Here is a 20,127-nt window from a genome sequence, read left to right on the forward strand (position 1 = left end):
ATGTGCAACAAAACAACAACAGACCTGCTAAATTACCTATTTCCCTTCCTATTTTGACTCCTGCATGTCTTGGACATTAGGGAAAAATTCATTTCTCCAATATTTCTCCAAAAGAAAAAGGGTAACATTGTCAAAAGCTCCTAGCTGCGTTTGAGATCTGAATTTTACCAGTAAAGTCCACACATGCACATAAGGGGATTTACCTGTTTAGTTGAAATTAACTTAAAGTATCTTAGGAACATCCTATCTATCAATCTGTCATTCAAGAGTTTTCCCACTCTAAGTGAAGTGTTGCTATCCTCTGTGAGCGCTGTCATGTGATTTGACATGACGTTTGATCAACAACAATGCCTTTACTTCGGGGGCGGGGCATTGTTCATTTGGCTTGGTTTTTGTTTGGGTTGGGAGGGAGATTCTTTCAAATAACAGCTCCCCTTTCTCTGAATTCACATTTTTTTTATAGTTTTCTCTTGCCTTGTTTTTCTTTCTTTATGAAAACCACACCACTATTTTAACAGAAGATTTATAATAAACATATGTATGATTTAGAATATATAAGAGAATGAGAAAGCAGAGCCACTGCAAGAAGTTACTTTTATGTGTCATAGATTAATTTTCAGAGAGGAAGATCAGAGTTCTAAGTTTATTATTCAGTTTACACTGTTAAACCAAGACCTCCAATCCACTTGGGGAACACAAGTCACACACTGGATAAGTATTTCCAATGAGACCATTTTTCTGAAGAAAAAACAGAATTTCAAATTAAAAAATAAAATGCACCAAAACATTTTAATCTAGAAAAAAAATCATTCAAAACCCAGGTAGCTGATATTTGAAAAGCTAAAGATATTTTAAGTGTTTTTCCTATGGAGAAAAGTACCGTCTTTCTAGCCAAACCTAAAGATATTCTTCTAATGGTCAGCAATCCAGCAAATGTTGTCTGGAAACTATCAATCAACTAACAGAATAATTTTTTTGGAAACATGACAAGTTCAGAGGCACCCCCACACAATAGCAAAAAAAAAAAAAAAAGTCCACCTGTTAAAGCTATGAATAATTATACAAGCTTCAGCCGATACATAATACATCCTGGTATTAATCTAGATCCTTAAATACCCTTCTGGTACTAAAAATACTTTAGAGGAACTGTACATCCCAAGAGAACATCTTGTAGAGGACTTTCTTTAGCTCCCTTTAAATTTTGTAATTTCCTTTTATATCTCAACATAACCACAGTCTAGAAAATGTGGTTTGTGGGTCTGGATTAATTCCATGTGGTTCTTTGAGGAGAGATGATCCTTCTACCGGAGGGAGAAAAAAAATCCCTGGGGAGTTAGACAAACGTGTCAGTTATAATGGTAACAAAGCACATCACCTACTTTTGCAGTAAATGCCACAAGCCAAGATGAAATTGGCTTGGTTTTCATATTATAGTACAGAAAAATCATGCTTTACTGTCTCTGAACTTTTAAAATCCTATCATATTCCAAATCTTTTTGTTTTCTCCTGAGAGATATATGTCAAAGCACTTTCCCTATTCACATTAGATATTTAGTCTGTTAAACTTATTGTAACATTTATAGCAACAGTATAACCCTTTTTTATACAAAATCAAGCTTCTTATAAGGACTCAGACCCATTTCATCTGTTGATTTTTTGGAGGGAAAGTGACTCTGGAAATGGTAAGCATTGTTTTTACAGGTCATATAAAAAAAGTGTTTAAAAAACAGAAATGTTTTGGTTTGCCCTCATGAAAAGTCAGAAAAAGCTGAAAAGTCATCTTGAACATTGGATTTCATAAAGAGAGGCTACAAAGTTGAAGCACTCTGGTTTGTTGAGTTTTTGTGGAAATGTTGCCCCAGAACCTGGGGAAATTATACATACCTAAATTAGAAACACTATATTCAGCCAGATGTGACTAAAAAGGATAATTTTTTATCAGTTATCTGGTACCCCTACCTAATCAAAGTCCAGAGGCATGAGAAAAGCAAAATCTCAGCTGACCCAACAGTTGCTGGTGCATGTGCTACTCATATTTAAATGTCAGAAAAAAATAAGAGATGGAGTGAGACAGTAGGGTATAGTGGTAAGAAATATGTTAGACCATAGAGCAGATCTACATTATCTGGTGCAAAACGATGCAGAAATTATTAACCTCGTGCCAGTTAACAAGGAAAGCCTACAGTGTGCAGTGTAGAATTTGGCAGAGATGATAACTTGTCTCTCTCAGCTCTGCTCATGTGGCAACGCTCCTGGTAAGCATCATCAACTTCTTCAAAAAAAAAAAAAAAAGTCTCTTTCATGGGAAAGAAAAGTAAGTTCACAAAATGTGAAGTACTAAGACTAATTTTAAAAGACCTGGGCATTATATTGCAATTTGTTGTGACAGTGGCGATACACTGCTCAAACTTTCTTTCAAGAAGGTAATATAGTAACTGTCATTCAGTGGATATGACATAACTGTCATAGACATAACACAGTGAATAAAGAAACAGGATTATTATTCCCATTCCTACTGTAGCTCTTAGCCTTACTTTCTTCACAGTTTATCAGATTTTGTGACTACCTACTTTGGAATGTTAGCATACCTACCATGTGTCATCAGTATTTTGGTTTCCATTTAATTTTGTTGATGCTTGGCATATCCACAATGTAGCTTATTATTAAAAAAAACGCACCACAAACCAAAAACAAACAAACAAACAGAAAATTTCCCGGTCCTAATTTCCTATTGTCAATATATTCTACAATTTTTTGGTTTCAGAGCTGGGATTTTAGGTTTCTGAGACAAGAAACCTAAAATTTTATTACAGTATGATATTCAATGCCAAACCAATATACTGACTTCCTTAACCTTCTTGCTCCACCTAACTTCATTGGGATGGGTGGTGTTTCAAAGTATTGAAACTAGGATTGTTGCAACCACTGATATTTGGTAATGGATTTAAAATATATTTTAAACATACTTACTTAAAATAAAAGAATATGCCAAGAGAAATCAGAAGTGATGCAATTGAAAGGCCATGTCCGATGATGGCCAAGTAATACAAGTTCAGAGCAGTCTGCAATACAAGAACAAAACCAAGGACCTGTGATGCATACAGAACTCTTGTTGATAAAGCACATACTTATATAGCTCTTCTGCATATAAAATGACTATAATATGACTAAGAAAATAAAAATATTACAGGTAATCATGAGTCGAATCTAGAATCCTGCAAATCAACATCTCTACTAAGATCTCTTTCTGTAGGACACACAACAGGTTCATTGAAATCATCACTAGAACTTACCTCTCATCAGTTAAAACATTAGGTTTCTAATATATACCACTATGTTTTTTCTGCATATTTACATAAATCAGGCTATTTAGGCTACTGCCCTGGGTGCATTCCTGTCTGAGGCTTGATTCATCTATTAACACAACTCTTCAGTAAAACATGTGCTTCCCAAATGCATTCACGTATATTTTCCTCATAGAAGATTTCCTTCTTACCATTTGAAGATAATTCCTTGGAAGCAAGCTGTGATTATGATATCAGAAATTTAGTTTTGATTCAGCATTTAAGGAAGAGCATGAAAAGTATTAACAATGACTCAAAAATAGGGAAGACTAAATGGTCTTATTAAAACAAGCCTAGACCAAAACTACAGAATTATGAAAAGCTGGGTAGATACAAAAGGTAAAAATGAGGAACTAGTAAATTAATATTTGGAATATGTACAATATGCTATCATTAATTCTTTAAATTAATAAATATATTAAATTCCACTAGTAAAAAACACTCGCTCTCAGTCATGGAATCTGTCTCACAACATTTCTTGTTGCATTAAAAGTAAGATTATAATTTTGCATATAAGAAAATGAAGATTTTCAGGTTAAACCTTATAGTATCACAATAAAGCATGACTATCTAGATTCTATAGGAAGAATTAGAGCACACATATAAATACTCATGTACTCCAAACTGTATGTATCCTCTGAATTTATTATTCCAATTTAAGACAGACTAACCACAGCTTGCTACATATATTGACTTTTGAAATAGCATAAAAAGATTCCAGGTAAAGCATTAAGAAGGTTGTAAGATGAGACAAGGGTACCTCTTTCTACATGCTAGAGTAAAATGGGATAATGTAAAAATGAGAATAATTAAAAAAAAAAGGCAGCAATGCAACACATTTAAGTGAAACTTTCCCATGAGTTTGGAAGTAAGAAAAAACTATGGTTACCCTCGTAATGCTAAACCCTGGCTACTTATACATAATGACAGCCTTTCTATGACTGGCCATATCCTGTATCACCACCTCATTCAGTGACCAATTTAGAAAAAAGTACTTTAAGGATTTAGAATATTCCCGTGCAATTTAGAACCAGCACAAAACAGTGATACAACAGGGACTGCTGATGGGAGCAATAACAATAAGAACTGAACAATGGACAACCATTACATATATTGTGCATTATCTAACCAGCCTTCCAAGTGAAGTGAAAAGATAGCATTTAATGTGACACACAGAACTGTAGCAAGCAGTAAGGCTTTCTTCAGAGCTATTATTTCATTTTAACAATAGCTTCTGATGCATGACAGAATTGAAATACACTGGCAAAACAGCCTGAGGGAAACTAGCTCATTATTCATAAAGAAGGACCTGTATGCACCTGCTCCTTTCTGAATAATATTCTTCTAGCCAAGTATTAGCAAGAATCAATGAATTATAGCATCTCTTCTAGAAGAATTAAACTGCCGTTACTGTATTCAGTGTCTCATGATTTGAGAAAAAGCAATACAAAAATGCCTTGTTATCATCTATTACCACCTTCTCTCAATATGGTTTCTAGGTAAATACCCTAAAGCACACTTGACAGCAGCAACGTGGCCAGTTAGGATCTCTACTAGATGCCAGTATTCTTGACACAATCTGCTAAATAATTTTAGCTCTTTTCCATGAGATCCAAATTAATTAACAGTCTATCTTTACCTGCATTTTATACTATTAGTACTTGGGCATTTACTGTTTCAATTTACTGCTTCTTCCCACAACTGAATTTTTCATACACATAAAGAATATAAGTGGACATATGGAGTGAGAGGGTGGCAAAATATACAATTTTGCCCACTATATCCTCACATATTACGAAGTATCTCAGCATGAGGGCATTTGGAGGCTTCCCTCTTTTTTTATTATTATTTTTTATTTTTTAAATCTGTCAGTGGTTAGGAATCTTCAAGATAACGTGAGGTCTATAAAAGTACCATCAATACATACACATAGGCATGTGTGTGCAGAGAGTCTACCTTTAATAAACAGAAAACAACACTCAAAGTATTTTGCTGCCTGGCCTGTGATAATTTTGGATGCTTGCAAAATTTCACTTAAATGAACTCAAAATATAGGTTTTTCATTCATGTGCACGGCTTAATATTGCAGAAACTGAAAAAATGGCACTTGGGAGGCAGGGCAAAAGGTATACAAAGGAAAAGGATCACAAGGAAAAACAAACCCTATCTAACACTTCTTATCATTTACTTTCCTTTGGCCTTCAAAGATCCTGTGGTGAATCCACTCAACTATAGCTTGCCTGCACTTCTGTAAAGAAGAAAAAAGTTTAGCTCTGCTTTTCACATGGCGGGTGGAAAAAGAAAAAAAAAAAATCAAACATCTGAACTCTACTAAAAGCTGCCTTGAAGATGTATTCATCCCAAATAAAACTTCGGTTATGCCCCAGCTGAAAATCTCTCACTATGATTTAATTGGATAAACCCATGCACTCAGCACGTCTTCCAGAGATGTGCAAACCTCCTGCAGTTCTGCTCAACTTGGACCCTACTTCAAAACTAGAGCAAAATGTAAAGATCTGTTCTTATAAATCTTACCAGTAGATGACTGTGGATGACCTAGACAATACCAGCAGCTATAAATTTAAAATACCCATGAACAAAAATATGATCGTATTATTTAATCAGTTGAAATCGGCTGTAAAAGATAAAAGCAGGTGGGTTGGGGTTTATTGAGTCTGTTTTGCACGATTCATCCTTTTTATTCAAGATGCCTTCTTCATTTACCATGTTGATGTTGCATCAGCTCTTCTGCCATTCAACTTTTGAAAATTGTGAAATTTTTCAGATCAGTTTCTTGACACTGGTAACATGCATTCATTCCTTTCCTACCTTCACTTTTTCATGTGTATAGATATTACACTGGGTATAGTTTGTCCATGTCCTGTTGCTTTCTGGGTGTCTAAACCAATTCCCACTTGGATCACAGATCTTCGTAACTTTTTCTACAAAATAGATGGAAAGAAAAACAAAAGAAAAACACAAGAGTCAGCACTGACATTCTGCTTCCTGATCCCTAGTATCTAATGAGGAAAGACTGGCAAACAAATGACAGCTTTATTAATATGACTAGAGAGACATTGCTTGTTACTATGAATTCTGAGAAACCAGAGGCCTCTTGCTTGGCAAGGGCAACTGATGTGTTTTTCTTAAGAAAACAAATAGATGTCCCTCCTCCAATCCAGTAAGTAAAAAAATACATCAAACTAACTGTTTGAGAACTACCAGATGAAGTGACAAGAATATTTAAATGGCCTGTTGTAACATCCAAGATCTAAACTGAAGTCTAACATCCTACCACTGGAAATCGGAATTGGACAGGCAGGAGATCAACAAAATCATAGAATCATTTAGGTTGGAAAAGATTTTTAAGATCAAGTCCAACCGTTAACCCAGGACTGCCAAGTCTACCACTAAACCATGTCCGTAAGCACCACATCCATGTGGTTTTTAAACACTTCCAGGGTCAGTGGATTCCACCACCTCCCTGGGCAACCTGTTGCAATGCTTGAGCATCGTTTCAGTGAAGACATTTTTCATAGTATTTAATCTAAACCTCCCCTGCTGTGACTCAAGGCTATTTCCTCTTTCCCTGTCACTTATTATTATATGGGAGAAGAGACCGACCCCTACCTGCCTACAGCCTCCTGTCAGGTAGTTGGAGAGAGCAAGAAGGTTCCCCCCGAGCCTCCTTTTCTCCAGAGTGAACAACCCCAGTTCCCTCAACTGCTCCTCATAGGACTTGTGCTCCAGACCCTTCCCCACCTCCATTGCCCTTCTCTGGACACGCTCAGCACCCCTACATCCCTCTTGTGGTGAGGGGCCCAAAACTGAACACGGCATTTGAGGTGCGGCCTCACCAGTGCCAAGTGCAGGGGGACAATCACTGCCCTGGCCCTGCTGGCCACACTGTTTCAGATACAAGCCAGGATGCCGCTGGGCTTCTCGGCCACCTGGGCACACGGCTGGCTCATGTTCAGCAGACCGTCACCCAGCACCCCCAGGCCCTTTCCCACCAGGCAGCTTCCCAGCCGCTCTGCCCCAGGCCTGCAGCGCTGCGTGGGGCTGGTGTGAGCCCAGCGCAAAACCTGGCAGCTCTCCCTGTTGAGCCTCATGCAACTGGCCTTGGCCCATCGGTCCGGCCTGTCCAGATCCCCCTGCAGAGCCTTCCTGCCCTCCAGCAGATCAATACTCCCCTCCCAACCTGGTGCAAAACAGAGAAACTCCTCAAGAACCAAAATGTAAAATATATCAGAACACAATGATTTCTATCATCAAATAGCAAGAGGCATGAAAGGACCTTGGGAAATACCAAATGCAACAGGTGACAAGAGTGGAAGTCTATGACAATTTTCCACATGCTCACAGATACAAAGTTTAGCCTACAGAAACAGAAAAAGATTCACCTGTGGGAGAAACCCTTGTCAACTTCAACTGCTAAATTCAGGTAAAAGAATAAGTCATATTTCTGATTGTCTCTCAGAGAGAAAAGGTCATCTCTAAGAGGAAAAAACAGTGATCTAACTTCAGTTCCTACTTCCTAATCTACAGAATCCCTCAAGGACATATTTCAGAAAAGAAAATAAGTAACTTGTTAATTTTCTGTGTGATAAAGGAAAAATACAAATAATGAGTTTGGAATTAGTGACATTCTGGAACATTAGTGACTTGAGTGGGGCAAACAGGAGGCATCAAGCACCCAAAACCTCAATTTATTAATAAATATACTGATGTAGAAGCCCACACACACTTACCTGAAGGGTTGAAATCCTGAAAGTAGTCAGGACAGCGCTGTACTGACACAGTTCCAGCAGCAACATCACTCCAGCACAACCAGCCATCCCATGTCCTGTTACAGTAAGGACCTGCAAACAAGTAGAGACCTGGTAATAAAATAACAACCCTTCTTTCATAATAGTCTGTCAAAAGTAAGATATAAGACTGCCTAAGGTAAGTTTCTCACTTGTAGCAATATAAGAAATAGGAAACAGAAACATAAGATTTAGCAGTAGCTGATTAAAACTCCACTTAATAGAAATAATTCCTTACATGTACATTTCTTTGAACACATTTTAAAATCCATCATCATTCACCTTGAAAAAAAATCTGCATCCACAATTTACAAACCTCAGATCTAGAGCACAGCAGACAAAAAAACCCCCTAAATCAATTATTAAGCTTGCAAAGATCATTTTACTGAATGTATTTATATTTTGGATGCATACCAAGCCTGTACATATGTTTACTAGTTCATTGAAAACACAGTGGTATCCTAGAAGCCATCAGAAAGCCTGGCTGGGAGGCAGCCACAGCTCCTCTGCCTCAGGCAGAGCTGAGCCTGCAGCACTCATTGTGGACAGACACTTCTCCAAGTGCCCAAGGGACAGGGAATCCCAAAGTCCATCAAGAGCCTGTTTCAGTGCCTCATTGCACTCAGACAAATGTTAACATCTAAAATAAACCTCCCTGGAGAATGAGCTGGGATTTTATAAACAAATCCTTTCCCAAAAAGAACACAGAATGACTGAATACAAATTTGCAGATGTTTTTAGTATCTTCCTTCATTTTCCTTTTTAAGACTTAATAACGCCCATCTCAAAGGCTGCATTTTTCAAACACCATGTAATTCCTCCTCATCTAAAGTTTTTCCTATTTGTTCAGATCCTTCTGAAGCTGTGATGCCCCAGGTTGGACATAAGCTTACACTGTCATATTCATATCCATTTCTGACCCCCAGACATTCAGTTCCTCCAAAGAATTATTTCAGAAGAGAAAAAAAGTCATTGTTAAAGAATGCAATTGCCTCAAAAGCCATTCAATGTTTCTATAAGTTGTAAAGTCAGAAACAGTGAATGCAGCAACAGGTAGAGTTACTGAGGCTAGCTCTGAATGAATTACCAGAAAAAGCATTAATGACACTAACACAACCCTCAGAGCAGGGAAATTATGTATATCAAGTTATTTTCAATTTTTACAGGCAGGTATGACAAGGGATACAGAGATATTATAAGAGTATGAAATGCAGTAAAGTGGCAAGATTAATCTGTCACCATTTTTTAATCTGGACATCTATTTAAATTAAGATTTTCTTCACTCATCAGAAATAAAAGCTTTGTGTTGTATAAGAACTGGTTCTATGGGAAGGTAATAAAACATATCACTTATCTTCCTGAATCCCAAAGTGACATTTCTAAAAAATTCTACAAATACTGTTACAGCCTGAAGAATCATTGCTACCATGACAAAAAAAGAAAATAACTAAAGGATCCTCAATCAGTGTAATTATACCTGTTGACCATTGGCCTTTGTAAAACCTTGTAAGAAAATAATCCCTACCTTCTTTCCTATGAATAGGATCTTGCATAATTTTCTGGTAACATTCATACTGTGCTGTCATAATTTTATTCCGTGTAACACTCAGTTGAGTGAAGTCCTCCGTCGTATTCTGATGCCCTTCGGATGGTATAGCAGTGGCAAAAAACTGAGAGGAAAAAGACTTTTTTTTTTAGCAAGTCATGACAAACTCCAATACAAACTTCTGAAAGTTCCATCTATTGAAATACTGTATCTTAAATACTGTTTTACTGAAGGAAAGTGATCTTCAAATTTATTACTGACAATATGATTTCATGTTTTTCTGGTTAATTCAGCAGTTCTCCTTACTACTGAATCTTGACAAATATCTCCTGAATGAGCATAGGGGAGTAACAATATGCAAGATTTGTAAAACATAATGGAAAAATGCATAGAAAGCACTGAGAAGTCAGAAGCATATAAAAAGCTTTGGCAAAATCCAGTAAAATATATTGAAGTTACATTAGCCTAAAAGGCATTTGAATCCAGCCCAAAATGACCTTCTTTGAAAAAAGACTTTCCATATACTGCATGCACTGAAGCTTTTGGCTTGTTTAGAGCTATTTGGTTTCTTTATATTCTGGCAAAACATAAAAGCAACCCTCAGAATACCAAAAGGTCGTCCATTTTTATGGTTATTACAAATAATTAAAAAAAAATATTTAAGAAAGTGGATCTTGATCAAAACCTGAACCTCTTAAGTGCATTGTTTAAAGTAGTTAACATTTTATGGGAAGCTACTAAACATGGAAAAACAAAGCTGCAGATTGAAATACTGTAGCACTGCCATACAAGGGGTGAAATTAAGATTCCAAGGATGTCCTCTGAACCTGAGTTGGCTGTCTCCTCCACTCTTCCTGGGGTCTGCATAGTACTGCTTATGTGTCAGTTGTCAACTTACTGTAAAGTCCTCTGCTAACGGAGGATATGCTAGGTTCAGCAGAAGTAAATACTATTTCTGTTCCTTTACCACAGGAATTAAAAGGAGAACAGAAGGTAGATAAGGATCCTGCTGTGCAGAAACTACATTTGAACACAATGTTAGTTGTTTCTGCATTTCCATATTAATAATTTCTCTACACACGTTTGAAACTGGAAGTGATCTAAAAAATTCATAAGACTCACCATAGTAACCGATAAGAAGAACAGCAAAAATGTGATCCAATTTTCTGTCATCTTTATATCTGGTGCAGTGAATTTTATATTGTAGTTGAATGAGCTCAAACTGCAATGGGAAAAAAAAGTAGGAAGGAATTTAGTAATTCATGAAAGTCAAAACTGATAAGACTTCATATTTTCTTTCTGAATTAAAACAAATCAATGGAAGTCCTCAGTTTTTATTCACACATAGTGATGCCATGTGAAATACATGGAGATGTACAATACGAAGTGGAAAAAATGTACTGAATTCACTGACAGTGAATTCCAACAGCAGGGCTTTTCCTGCACTCATGCCTCCATTATCTCAACTAACACCAATTCTCCAGGGGGTTTGTCTCAGTCGGGTAGCTGATATCAACTCTAACAGATACGTAGCAATTAGCCCTGAGATACAAGCTAACTCCTTGCCATCTCTGCCTTTGGGCAACCATTGCAAACTGCAGTTCAGTTTCCTCCAAAGTAGACTTAAACTTTCACAAACACATACATCCACACAATTATTTCCTGTTATCTTCCTACCTGCTGATTGTTGATTTTGTCATTTCTGGAAGAACTGATCTAGTAGGTAGCCACTTTATCTTGAAGTTACAACTTTGCATGGATGACAATGACAATGCAAGAATTAATTGTGGGCTGTAAAATAGTTTCTGTATCTGCAGTAGCTGTTAAGCTAGTTACTGTATCTGTAGCTGGAAGAAAACAGAGCCACCCAAAACAGTTACAATTGTCTTACACTGCAGACAACTCTTGGAATTGATTCTCAAATTGTAAAACACACCTAAACCATAAAATAAACAAAAATATTTTTTAAACACCTAGACCATCTATTTAGCAGACCTAACCCTGCTGTGACAACTCCCTCAAAAGGAAGGGAAATGCGTAATATCTCATGCAATATTTCACTGTATCCTGAAATATCCCAAGAAAGTCACAAAGCTGAGCCTGGAATTAAGATAAGAGCTTCTCTTCTGTTTGCATGGTAGCAAAAGACTTCTCCACATTTAGATTAAGTTATTACAACTAAACCACCTTTCAAAATCTAAATATCACTGTACTAGCATTAACGAACTTATTACCAGCCAAAATGAAGGGGACCACATCTGAGTGAGTTTAGCTCCCTTGTACAGATGAATTCACTACAAATAATGCGCTGCTACTTAAGATACAAAGCCCATGTACCTCAAGGATCCCTTATATCCCTAGCTCAAAGATTCCACTGCTATCAAATCAAGATGGCTGTCAGGACCTACACACAAACCTGCCTCCTGACTCAAGCCACGTTCTCCCTCTAAAACTGCATCAGTAATCCTCCCTTTGTTTTTATCACTGGCGTGCAACCCTCTAACGCTGGTTGCTGGAAATTGCACAGAATTCAACAAGGCACTGAAATTCAAATATGCTGTTCTGAAGGCTCTTAAAACACTAACAGGAAGACATATTAGCATACATAAATATATTTTCTATTTGAGCTAATACTTCTCTGGAAAAATCTATGTGCGATGAGAACTACAGTGAATACATAATAGTAAGAACCACTGCCTGCTAACTAAAGAAAAAAACTAAATATCTATGTGTAGCGGCTGAAGACTGACAAATACAAATGGAGATATCTAAATGAGCAAAGAGGCAATATGATTTCAATTCTGCACAATAACTGGGGTCAAGGGAGATTATTTCAAACCTACCACAAGTTTCATTCATTTATACTTGCGTCTGTTTACCTAATAAGGAGGGGGGGGGGGGGGGTGTGGGGGTGTAGGCATGGGGGTGACCTGGCCTTTAAGGAAATTGGATTTAACTACTTGGTTATAAAATAGTTTAGTAACCTTCTTTTTCCAAAGTATGCCAAAACACACATGCACAGGGTTACAACTCATAAAGTATGTATGCAAGACAAGCAAAGAGACAAGTCAAGTAGAACATAGGAACCATAAATATACCATTTAGTGTATATTTTTCTACATATGTGTAAAAGAGTTCAAAATAATTTTCTCTATAATAGTTCTAAAAATCCTTATGCTAAACGAACATCAGAAGGCAAATTTAAAATGCATATTCAAACAGTGCCCTCTCTTTGTCTTGTTTATTTTTATTTATCTATAAGATACAATATCATATAAACAAAAGCAGAGTTTATCTGCTTTGATTCACATTCCATAATTATTTTTGTTTCACAATATCAAAACTCACCCCCTAGCTGTGTTACTTTGATGGTCCAAAACTTTTCATACCTAGTGGCTTTGTAGGTATTTCCAATCAACCATTCCAGTATCCACTCCTAAATTATTAGTTCTTCCCAGGAGATAAAAGATTAAGTCAGGTCTATAATTTGCTGTATGCTTTCCACCTCATTTCTCACAGTTGCTAACTGCAAAAAACTTACTGCTTTTGGACTTAATCACCAAATGCAGGATGAAGGTCATTCAGATGCCTATTTGGACATCAGGAAAGCATTTCTTGCATCACTACATTAATTCATTCACTCAACATTTATTCCAGTTAGTTTGGACAAGAACTTTCACAGGAAGATTAAAAGCTTTCTTAAGAATGGATGGCAATGTAGTCCATTGATTGAGGTAGCAAGCCAGTACTGCTGAGAAAGTCAGGCTGTTTTTATTAATCAGCTGTTCTGATAAGATGTAAAACAAATACAATTCTCAGAAAATGTTCTCCCTCTCAGATCTGGGATGTATTAGATGCACAAGGAAAATAATAATAAAAGAGACTCATTCTTAGGTTTCTTTAAATAATAACTCTTCCCAAGTTGATGTTTTGCAATTAAACATCTTTGACAATTCTACTGTGGGGAAGAGAAGACAACTGTGTTGGATTGAGATTAATTTCAGTGTACTGAATGTTAGCTTGAGGGAAAGATAGTGGAAGCTTAGACTCTGTAACAGTAGGGATTTGAACAAAAGCCAGCAGGACCGTGATTTACAATGATAGGTATTGAATGAAACTGTAAGTCAGCAGACACAACAGTACAACTCCTAGCAGTTCTCTTGCTTAAGTATTTTCCCAGTAAAAGGGAACATCAATAGGAAGAGAATAGGGAATTGCAATAGTAAATCAGATCTTCAAAATCTCATTTTTTATTTTAGTTTATGTTGTATTGAAGACTGGGGTAACTTAAAAAGAACTGGAACTGCCTGTTTTTCCTCTTTATTACATTCTCTGTTAACAAAATTAATGATACTCCAAAGGCCTATATCATGTTTGTCACTGACAGCAGTGACATCTACTGAAGAAGGAATTCAGAAGGAACTGCAAACTGAACTTAGCCAAAATAGTCACTGGTATGGCTTTAACAGATGTTCACATTTCTCTTCCTCCTGCTTTCTCTATAGAGCCATCCTGCCTCATCAGCTGTTTCTACTTTTAACCTCTTCCCATCCTCCCAAGAACAAATGTCATCCATGCTGAGCTCCAGACACTTCCCATTTCAATAATACAGCAAAAGAGTTAAAAAAAAAAGTAGTCAGCAAGAAAAAAAATAGATTTTTGACCTTCAATCACCTGACCACATTTAGGCAAAAAAAACCCAACAACACACACAACAAAAAAAAAAAAAAAAAACAAACCACACAACCCAAACTGGCAGCTTCTGCCTTAAGCAGTTGCCCTTAAGTCTGACTGTAAGCAGACTGCAGCTCTGTAGGAGTGGAATAGGAGGGACAGTCTACTTATGTCATTGTATGTACACTCATACACATGCATAAACTTTTTTTACTAATTGGTAATCTTTGATTTGCGCAGGAAAAGAAAAAAAAGCCAAACAAACAAAACCAAAACCCAAAATATTTTCACTATAAATTACATATCTTGCAGAGTGCTATAATCTTGCAACACTGAAGTTGAACATGTGCAAATATAGATGTATAGCCTTCATCTCTGACTGAAAACGGGAGTCAGAATAGGTATTTTCTTGACCAACCCTCCCCCCACTCCACGCTGTTGTTCTAGCACTACCTGATTTTGTTTTGTTGCAATCTCTCTCAGAAACAGCTATACATGCTATTTTGTTAATCCTGGTTCTTTTTAGAGAGGCACACACAACTCAAAAGTATTTAAAACCCCAGGCAATGCTTGCTTGTTTCAGCCCAAGACACAGGCAAAAAACCCAAGCTGGAAAGTGTCCAACCTTTTTCAAGTGTCCCTGTTTTGAATTGCTGTAGTACACTGTTAGAAAAAAACAGTAGTCTCAAATGGAATTACAAATAGAGCCTTCACTTACATCTCCACTCACATAAACTTTATGGGAAATACTCAGAGGGGCAGATTCTCTTCTAACTAAAAGAACTTTGCAAATGGGCAGTACCAGCCCCACATTTATGCACACCAGATTCATTTAGTCCTGAAAGCAGACTATAAAATCTCCACATTTACCTTGGAGAACAATGCAGGGCAATTTGGAAATCTTCCTAGTCTGGTAAAATGTCCTAATTTCTGAGGGAACCACATCTGCCAGGATTTGGACCAAACTGCTCTGACGGTATCACATAACAGCTCACAGCTGTACGTGTGGGAATTACTCCATCCTCCTCATAATCACAGAGTTCAGAAGGCTCAAAAATAATAGTATTGTGACAAATTTAAGGAACTCTGGGTAGCACAGTTTCACGACACCTGAATTCCCTACTCACCAACACTCTGAATTAAGACCCAGGCATCAGCAGTTACAGACTTCTAAAACAGGCAAGAGAGGAGATCAAAAGAGTTTGATCCTCCCTGAGACAGTATTTGCAGCACAGAAGCATAAGCTCTTCACACCTTCCAACAGACTTCATTGCACTGTTCTCTTCATTCAGTTAGTGGCAGGCCTTGGTTTTTTCCCCCCAATGTATTCACCTTCACTTGAAAGAACTGTTATATTACCCAAAAATGTCAAATCCATATGTTGCTGGATCTTAAAACAAACAGAATTTAACTTACTATATTGGTTTAAAACACTGGTACAACCCCATTGTGATGTCAATGGAACTGCTATAAGAACACATCTCTATCCTTACTGCAGTTATTCTTTCAAACCCCCAGTGTGACTTCCTCTTTTCAAATCAGACAGGGCACACGTCAGGAAAAATGGAACAATAAAAATTAAAAGAAATGCTCCTAATACATTTCTTTAGACATCTAATTCTCCCAACCCACAGCATTGCTCACATGCATGGATACGTTAGAAAAAAATGCTATACTGAAGCATTCCTCCTTCTACTTTTCCAGGAGTTTTTCCTAGGGAGTAGTTGTGGCACAATGGCATTTACTCTCTTCTTGAGGATTAAAATAAATAAAGACGAAACAGAGTGGCATACCTCAGTTTCACTGTTCTATTATTTTGTAACAACTTAAATCATGCTTTAGGTGGTCATTCAGCTCAGTATGAGAAAGTAGTCTCTTTTTCTCGAGCCTCATGCTATGTGCACATCTCAAGGTCTCGGGCTTATTGCAAACAGAAAATTAGGTCTAGTCACAAAGACATTTCACATCTTTTATTCTTTCTATTAGCATGCAGATTTTTTTGATTTTGTTTTTGCATCACTCTAGCTGCTTGCCAGAGGCCTTGCAGAGATTGCAGAACCATCTGTAGGTAAGATTACGCAGATTAAATTACTCCTGCCTGTGTACTTTTTCCTGTTAATAGTTTTTGGCTACCGTTCAGCTATGTTTTGTCTCCTGCACCCAACAGACATTATTAGCAGTAACTGGCAACACTCTAGTTCTAATAACACTTGAAATCATAAGAACCTATCATAGAGTGACAGCGGTGCTAGTTTTTTCCCAGGGAGGACGGAACCCTCAATCTTTTGTAACACTTTCCTTCTCTTCAATTCACAGGTTTGGATGACATTGTAAATTATCCTGAGAAGAAACATAGGCTATGGAGGTCCAATTAGAAACCAAACTGACCAGCCAACCAAAAACCAGAAAAAAAACACCACAACAAAACCCTCCAAATGAGGGTTTGGAGGAGGAAACATCCACAGGGTTCTTCCCCTGGAATAATCTGCAATTTCTGTTCTTGGGCCACGTCAAGCCTCTCCACAAACAGGCTGCAGAACGGTGGTTTTGTGTCTTTGTCCATCACACCAATTTTGGCTCTTAAAAACAGGATTTCTACTGGTTTAAAAAAGGCATTTCTTCTTTGCTTTTACATAGACGGGTCTTCTCTTGGCCTCCGTGCTTTCAATGCCTTTCCTATAAATTATGAAGGCTCTACTCCTCCTTCTCAAATATGGTGACCTCTCTGTTAACTTAAGAGCATATGAAGCCAGCAGTAGCAGATGGTGCAATTGCATACAGAAGATAGGCAAGGACTCAGGGCTGTAGTTACAATTCAGCAGGATATCTAACTGTACCAGATAAATGCATCATATGAATGTTAAAAATATCAAAGCAAAGCAAAATTATTTAGGATAAGTAAAAACCACAATACTACACTTCCAAAATAATTTCACAGTGTTTTCTTGATTATAGTATTTTCTGCCTAAAGTACTGATTATTTTTTCTAAACAGAAACCTCTCTCAGAGCCCGACAGTGCACTACAGTGTAGTTTGCTTCTTTCTAACTTGAAATGAGAAAGCAAGAGCTGGAAGCTAACGTAAAACAACTTTTACTGCAGAAATCAGTTCCTCAGTAACACGTGCCTTTACATACTTTATCAAAACACAAAAACCTCAGGATATTTCCCTCATTACTTACATTTTTTAAATTATAGTATTTTTTATACTCTCTCATACAGTGATACTAACATCCAAAATGTTTCCCTCTTGAGGAACTAGTTGTTAAATAATGGCCACAGAGATCCTGGCAAAGCAAATCTTTAGCACAAGACTGACATGGCTTATTCTCAGAGATGCAATTGTGATTTCCAACAATTTATAGTTATCAATGCCTCCAGATTTTTCAGTGACTGCTATTTGACTGTCATTCTGTAAGTACTTGTTATGCTTATTTTACAAGCTTTACCTTTTTCACCCCATAGCCTTAACCTAAAGTGTACCTTGATGTCTAAAATCCATCAACATAGGTTATTAGGCATAACCCTCACCAAATTCAGTCCAATGTTCTGTAAACCATGGCATTTAAATTCTGTAGCACTCATTCAAGCACAAAGAAGTTTAGAAGGAAGGCTGCTCTGATGAAAAAAGTTATGGGTAAAAAGTTAGAGTGGCCACTATCAAACACTCTAGAAAAGTTGATTAATAGAAATGAAGATGAAAGCAGAATAATGAATTATTAAATTTCAATAACTGATTGATCAAGATGATTTAGTGTTGGTACTTCTCTTTTTTCTACCGTATTGATTTCCTGCTATAGTAATTAAAAAATGTAATTAAAAACTTATTTAGTAAACTTTCCTGAAATTTCTCTTCCTCCAAAGCAACTGCTATGCTGTGACAAGCACATTCCAATTAACATGTTATTTTAAATACAAGGGGATTGCTCATGACGTTCTCTCTTTTCCATGGATATCATGCTATGAAAAGGTTGGAGAGCTCCCACGTTCTTATTAGGTATATTTTAATGCCTCATTACCCTTTGCCGATCTGTATTCCTCACATGTTCAACAAAAAGAACTCTGTAATTGAAACTGGAGCAAAAATACCCACAGACATAAACAGCAAAACTTCAAGGGCCAAACCCCAAAATTCATAGGGATGCATTACTGATGTGACTTCAAAGTGTTACTGATGTGACCTCAAAGCCATTTACTTAATATAGCAAAGCATTGCAAGTACACCACTGGAGCTACTGGATCTTCCTGCCTAAGCCCAAATTCTATTGTTTCATTCCAGAATGCATATTGAAAACAAGGAATGTCTTAAAACAAGGAATGTCTTAAAGATTTTAGGAGAAACCTTCAGGAAATCATGAAGGACGTTGGGTGCAGCCCTGAACTGAGAGCAAACAGTTCTGTTGACTTCTTTGCTATGACTCTAAGGGAGAGAACAGAGGACCCTATCCCACACGCCTCAGTTTAGAGAAAATAAAAATGTTTTCCGTCTTGTTTACTTAGCATGCACCTGCTGATACTAATAATAGAAGTGTAGGAAAAAAAAAAAAAAAAAAGGAGTATAGTTCTCTAGATACAATTATATATGGACAATGCTTATTTATTTATAATTTAGTTTTAGGTAGTCCTGTAAGGAGCAGGGAGTTGAACTCAATCCTTATGGGTCCTTTTCAACTTGAGATACTCTACGATGTATTTGAAATATATGGTATATACCTCAAAAAAAGATTTCTCCACCTCCAAGCAAAATTATTAGTGTTTACTGTTCTGAATTAAAAAACAATGGCAGTATGAATTTATGAATTCATCAAGACGACCTTAATCCTAGTATAAAAATCCTTGCTCAGATATCTGATTCCCTCCCCCTCCCCACCCCCTCCAGAAACTGATGCTTGAAGGCTGCAGAGAGTGAACTGCTTTTCTCTGTGTCCCTTTTGGTCAGTGTTTTTATTTGAATGACTCTGGTGCTGTTTACCAAGTAATGACCCGAAAGAGATCCAAAGGTTTCTTTGTGAAAATGTTTAGAGCATGAAGTCATTTTCTGAACTGGCTGAGTTTTGAAAGATTTTTGTTATTTCTTCATTGACACATGCTAAATTTACAAGAGTATTTCCAAAGTTCAAAGACTTTTCTCAAGGTCAGAACAAGGCAATGGGAATGGGAGAATGGGTTAACCAAAATGCATCAGGACTTCTGGTTTTTTCAGCTTACCACTCAAGCTTTTTCTCACTGGCCCCAACCCCAGTTCAGCAGTCCAGTATATGCTATGAAAAATTCACAGGTTTTACACCAGTTTCTTCTAGATTCATATTTAGAAATGTAAGTATTTACACATAAATATACACAAACATGCTTTCATTCCATTATAAATAATATTTATGATGTTTTACAATAAAATTTTAATGGAATTATTAATATTTCGGTGGACCATGCCACACCAGCAACTCAGAGCAGGATGGGGAGGGAGCAGGTGGCCAGGAAAGGGAACTGCTTACGCCAGCATAAACACAGTGCTGCTGCAGCCACTGCATCGGAACCAGTGTCCTAACTTTGGGTTCACCATTGGTCAATGACTTGAACAGAACTGATGAACCAAATATAGGTGCACTCTCCATGGAAATGCCAGAAGCACTATGGTCTTCTGATTTTGTGTTGGAATTCTTTCTTTTACTGTTTTGTTCTTGTTGTTTTTTTAAAAAACATAATTCAAAGAACTAAAATATTCCCAAAGCAGTTTTCTTTTCACTGGCAATAATTTT

At 37.0% G+C, this 20,127-nt stretch overlaps 1 protein-coding gene across 5 annotated transcripts in view; it reads right to left on the bottom strand.

Moving 5' to 3' along the window:
- The window catches only part of CALCRL (calcitonin receptor like receptor), a 68,422-nt gene that overhangs the window by 22,492 nt on the left and 25,803 nt on the right, over positions 1–20,127 (bottom strand). For all 5 annotated transcript variants that reach the window (XM_056348060.1, XM_056348059.1, XM_056348058.1 and 2 more), the window contains exons 2-6: positions 10,821–10,920; positions 9,678–9,822; positions 8,096–8,206; positions 6,174–6,286; positions 2,971–3,062 (exon numbers count right to left, since the gene is read on the bottom strand). In XM_056348060.1, coding sequence (XP_056204035.1) covers positions 2,971–3,062; positions 6,174–6,286; positions 8,096–8,206; positions 9,678–9,822; positions 10,821–10,871 — 512 coding nt within the window. In that variant the 5' untranslated portion in view covers positions 10,872–10,920. The remainder of the gene's footprint in view (positions 1–2,970; positions 3,063–6,173; positions 6,287–8,095; positions 8,207–9,677; positions 9,823–10,820; positions 10,921–20,127) is intronic.

This window comes from Falco biarmicus, chromosome 8 (assembly GCF_023638135.1).
Source record: "Falco biarmicus isolate bFalBia1 chromosome 8, bFalBia1.pri, whole genome shotgun sequence".
In the NCBI taxonomy this organism is placed as follows: domain Eukaryota; kingdom Metazoa; phylum Chordata; class Aves; order Falconiformes; family Falconidae; genus Falco; species Falco biarmicus.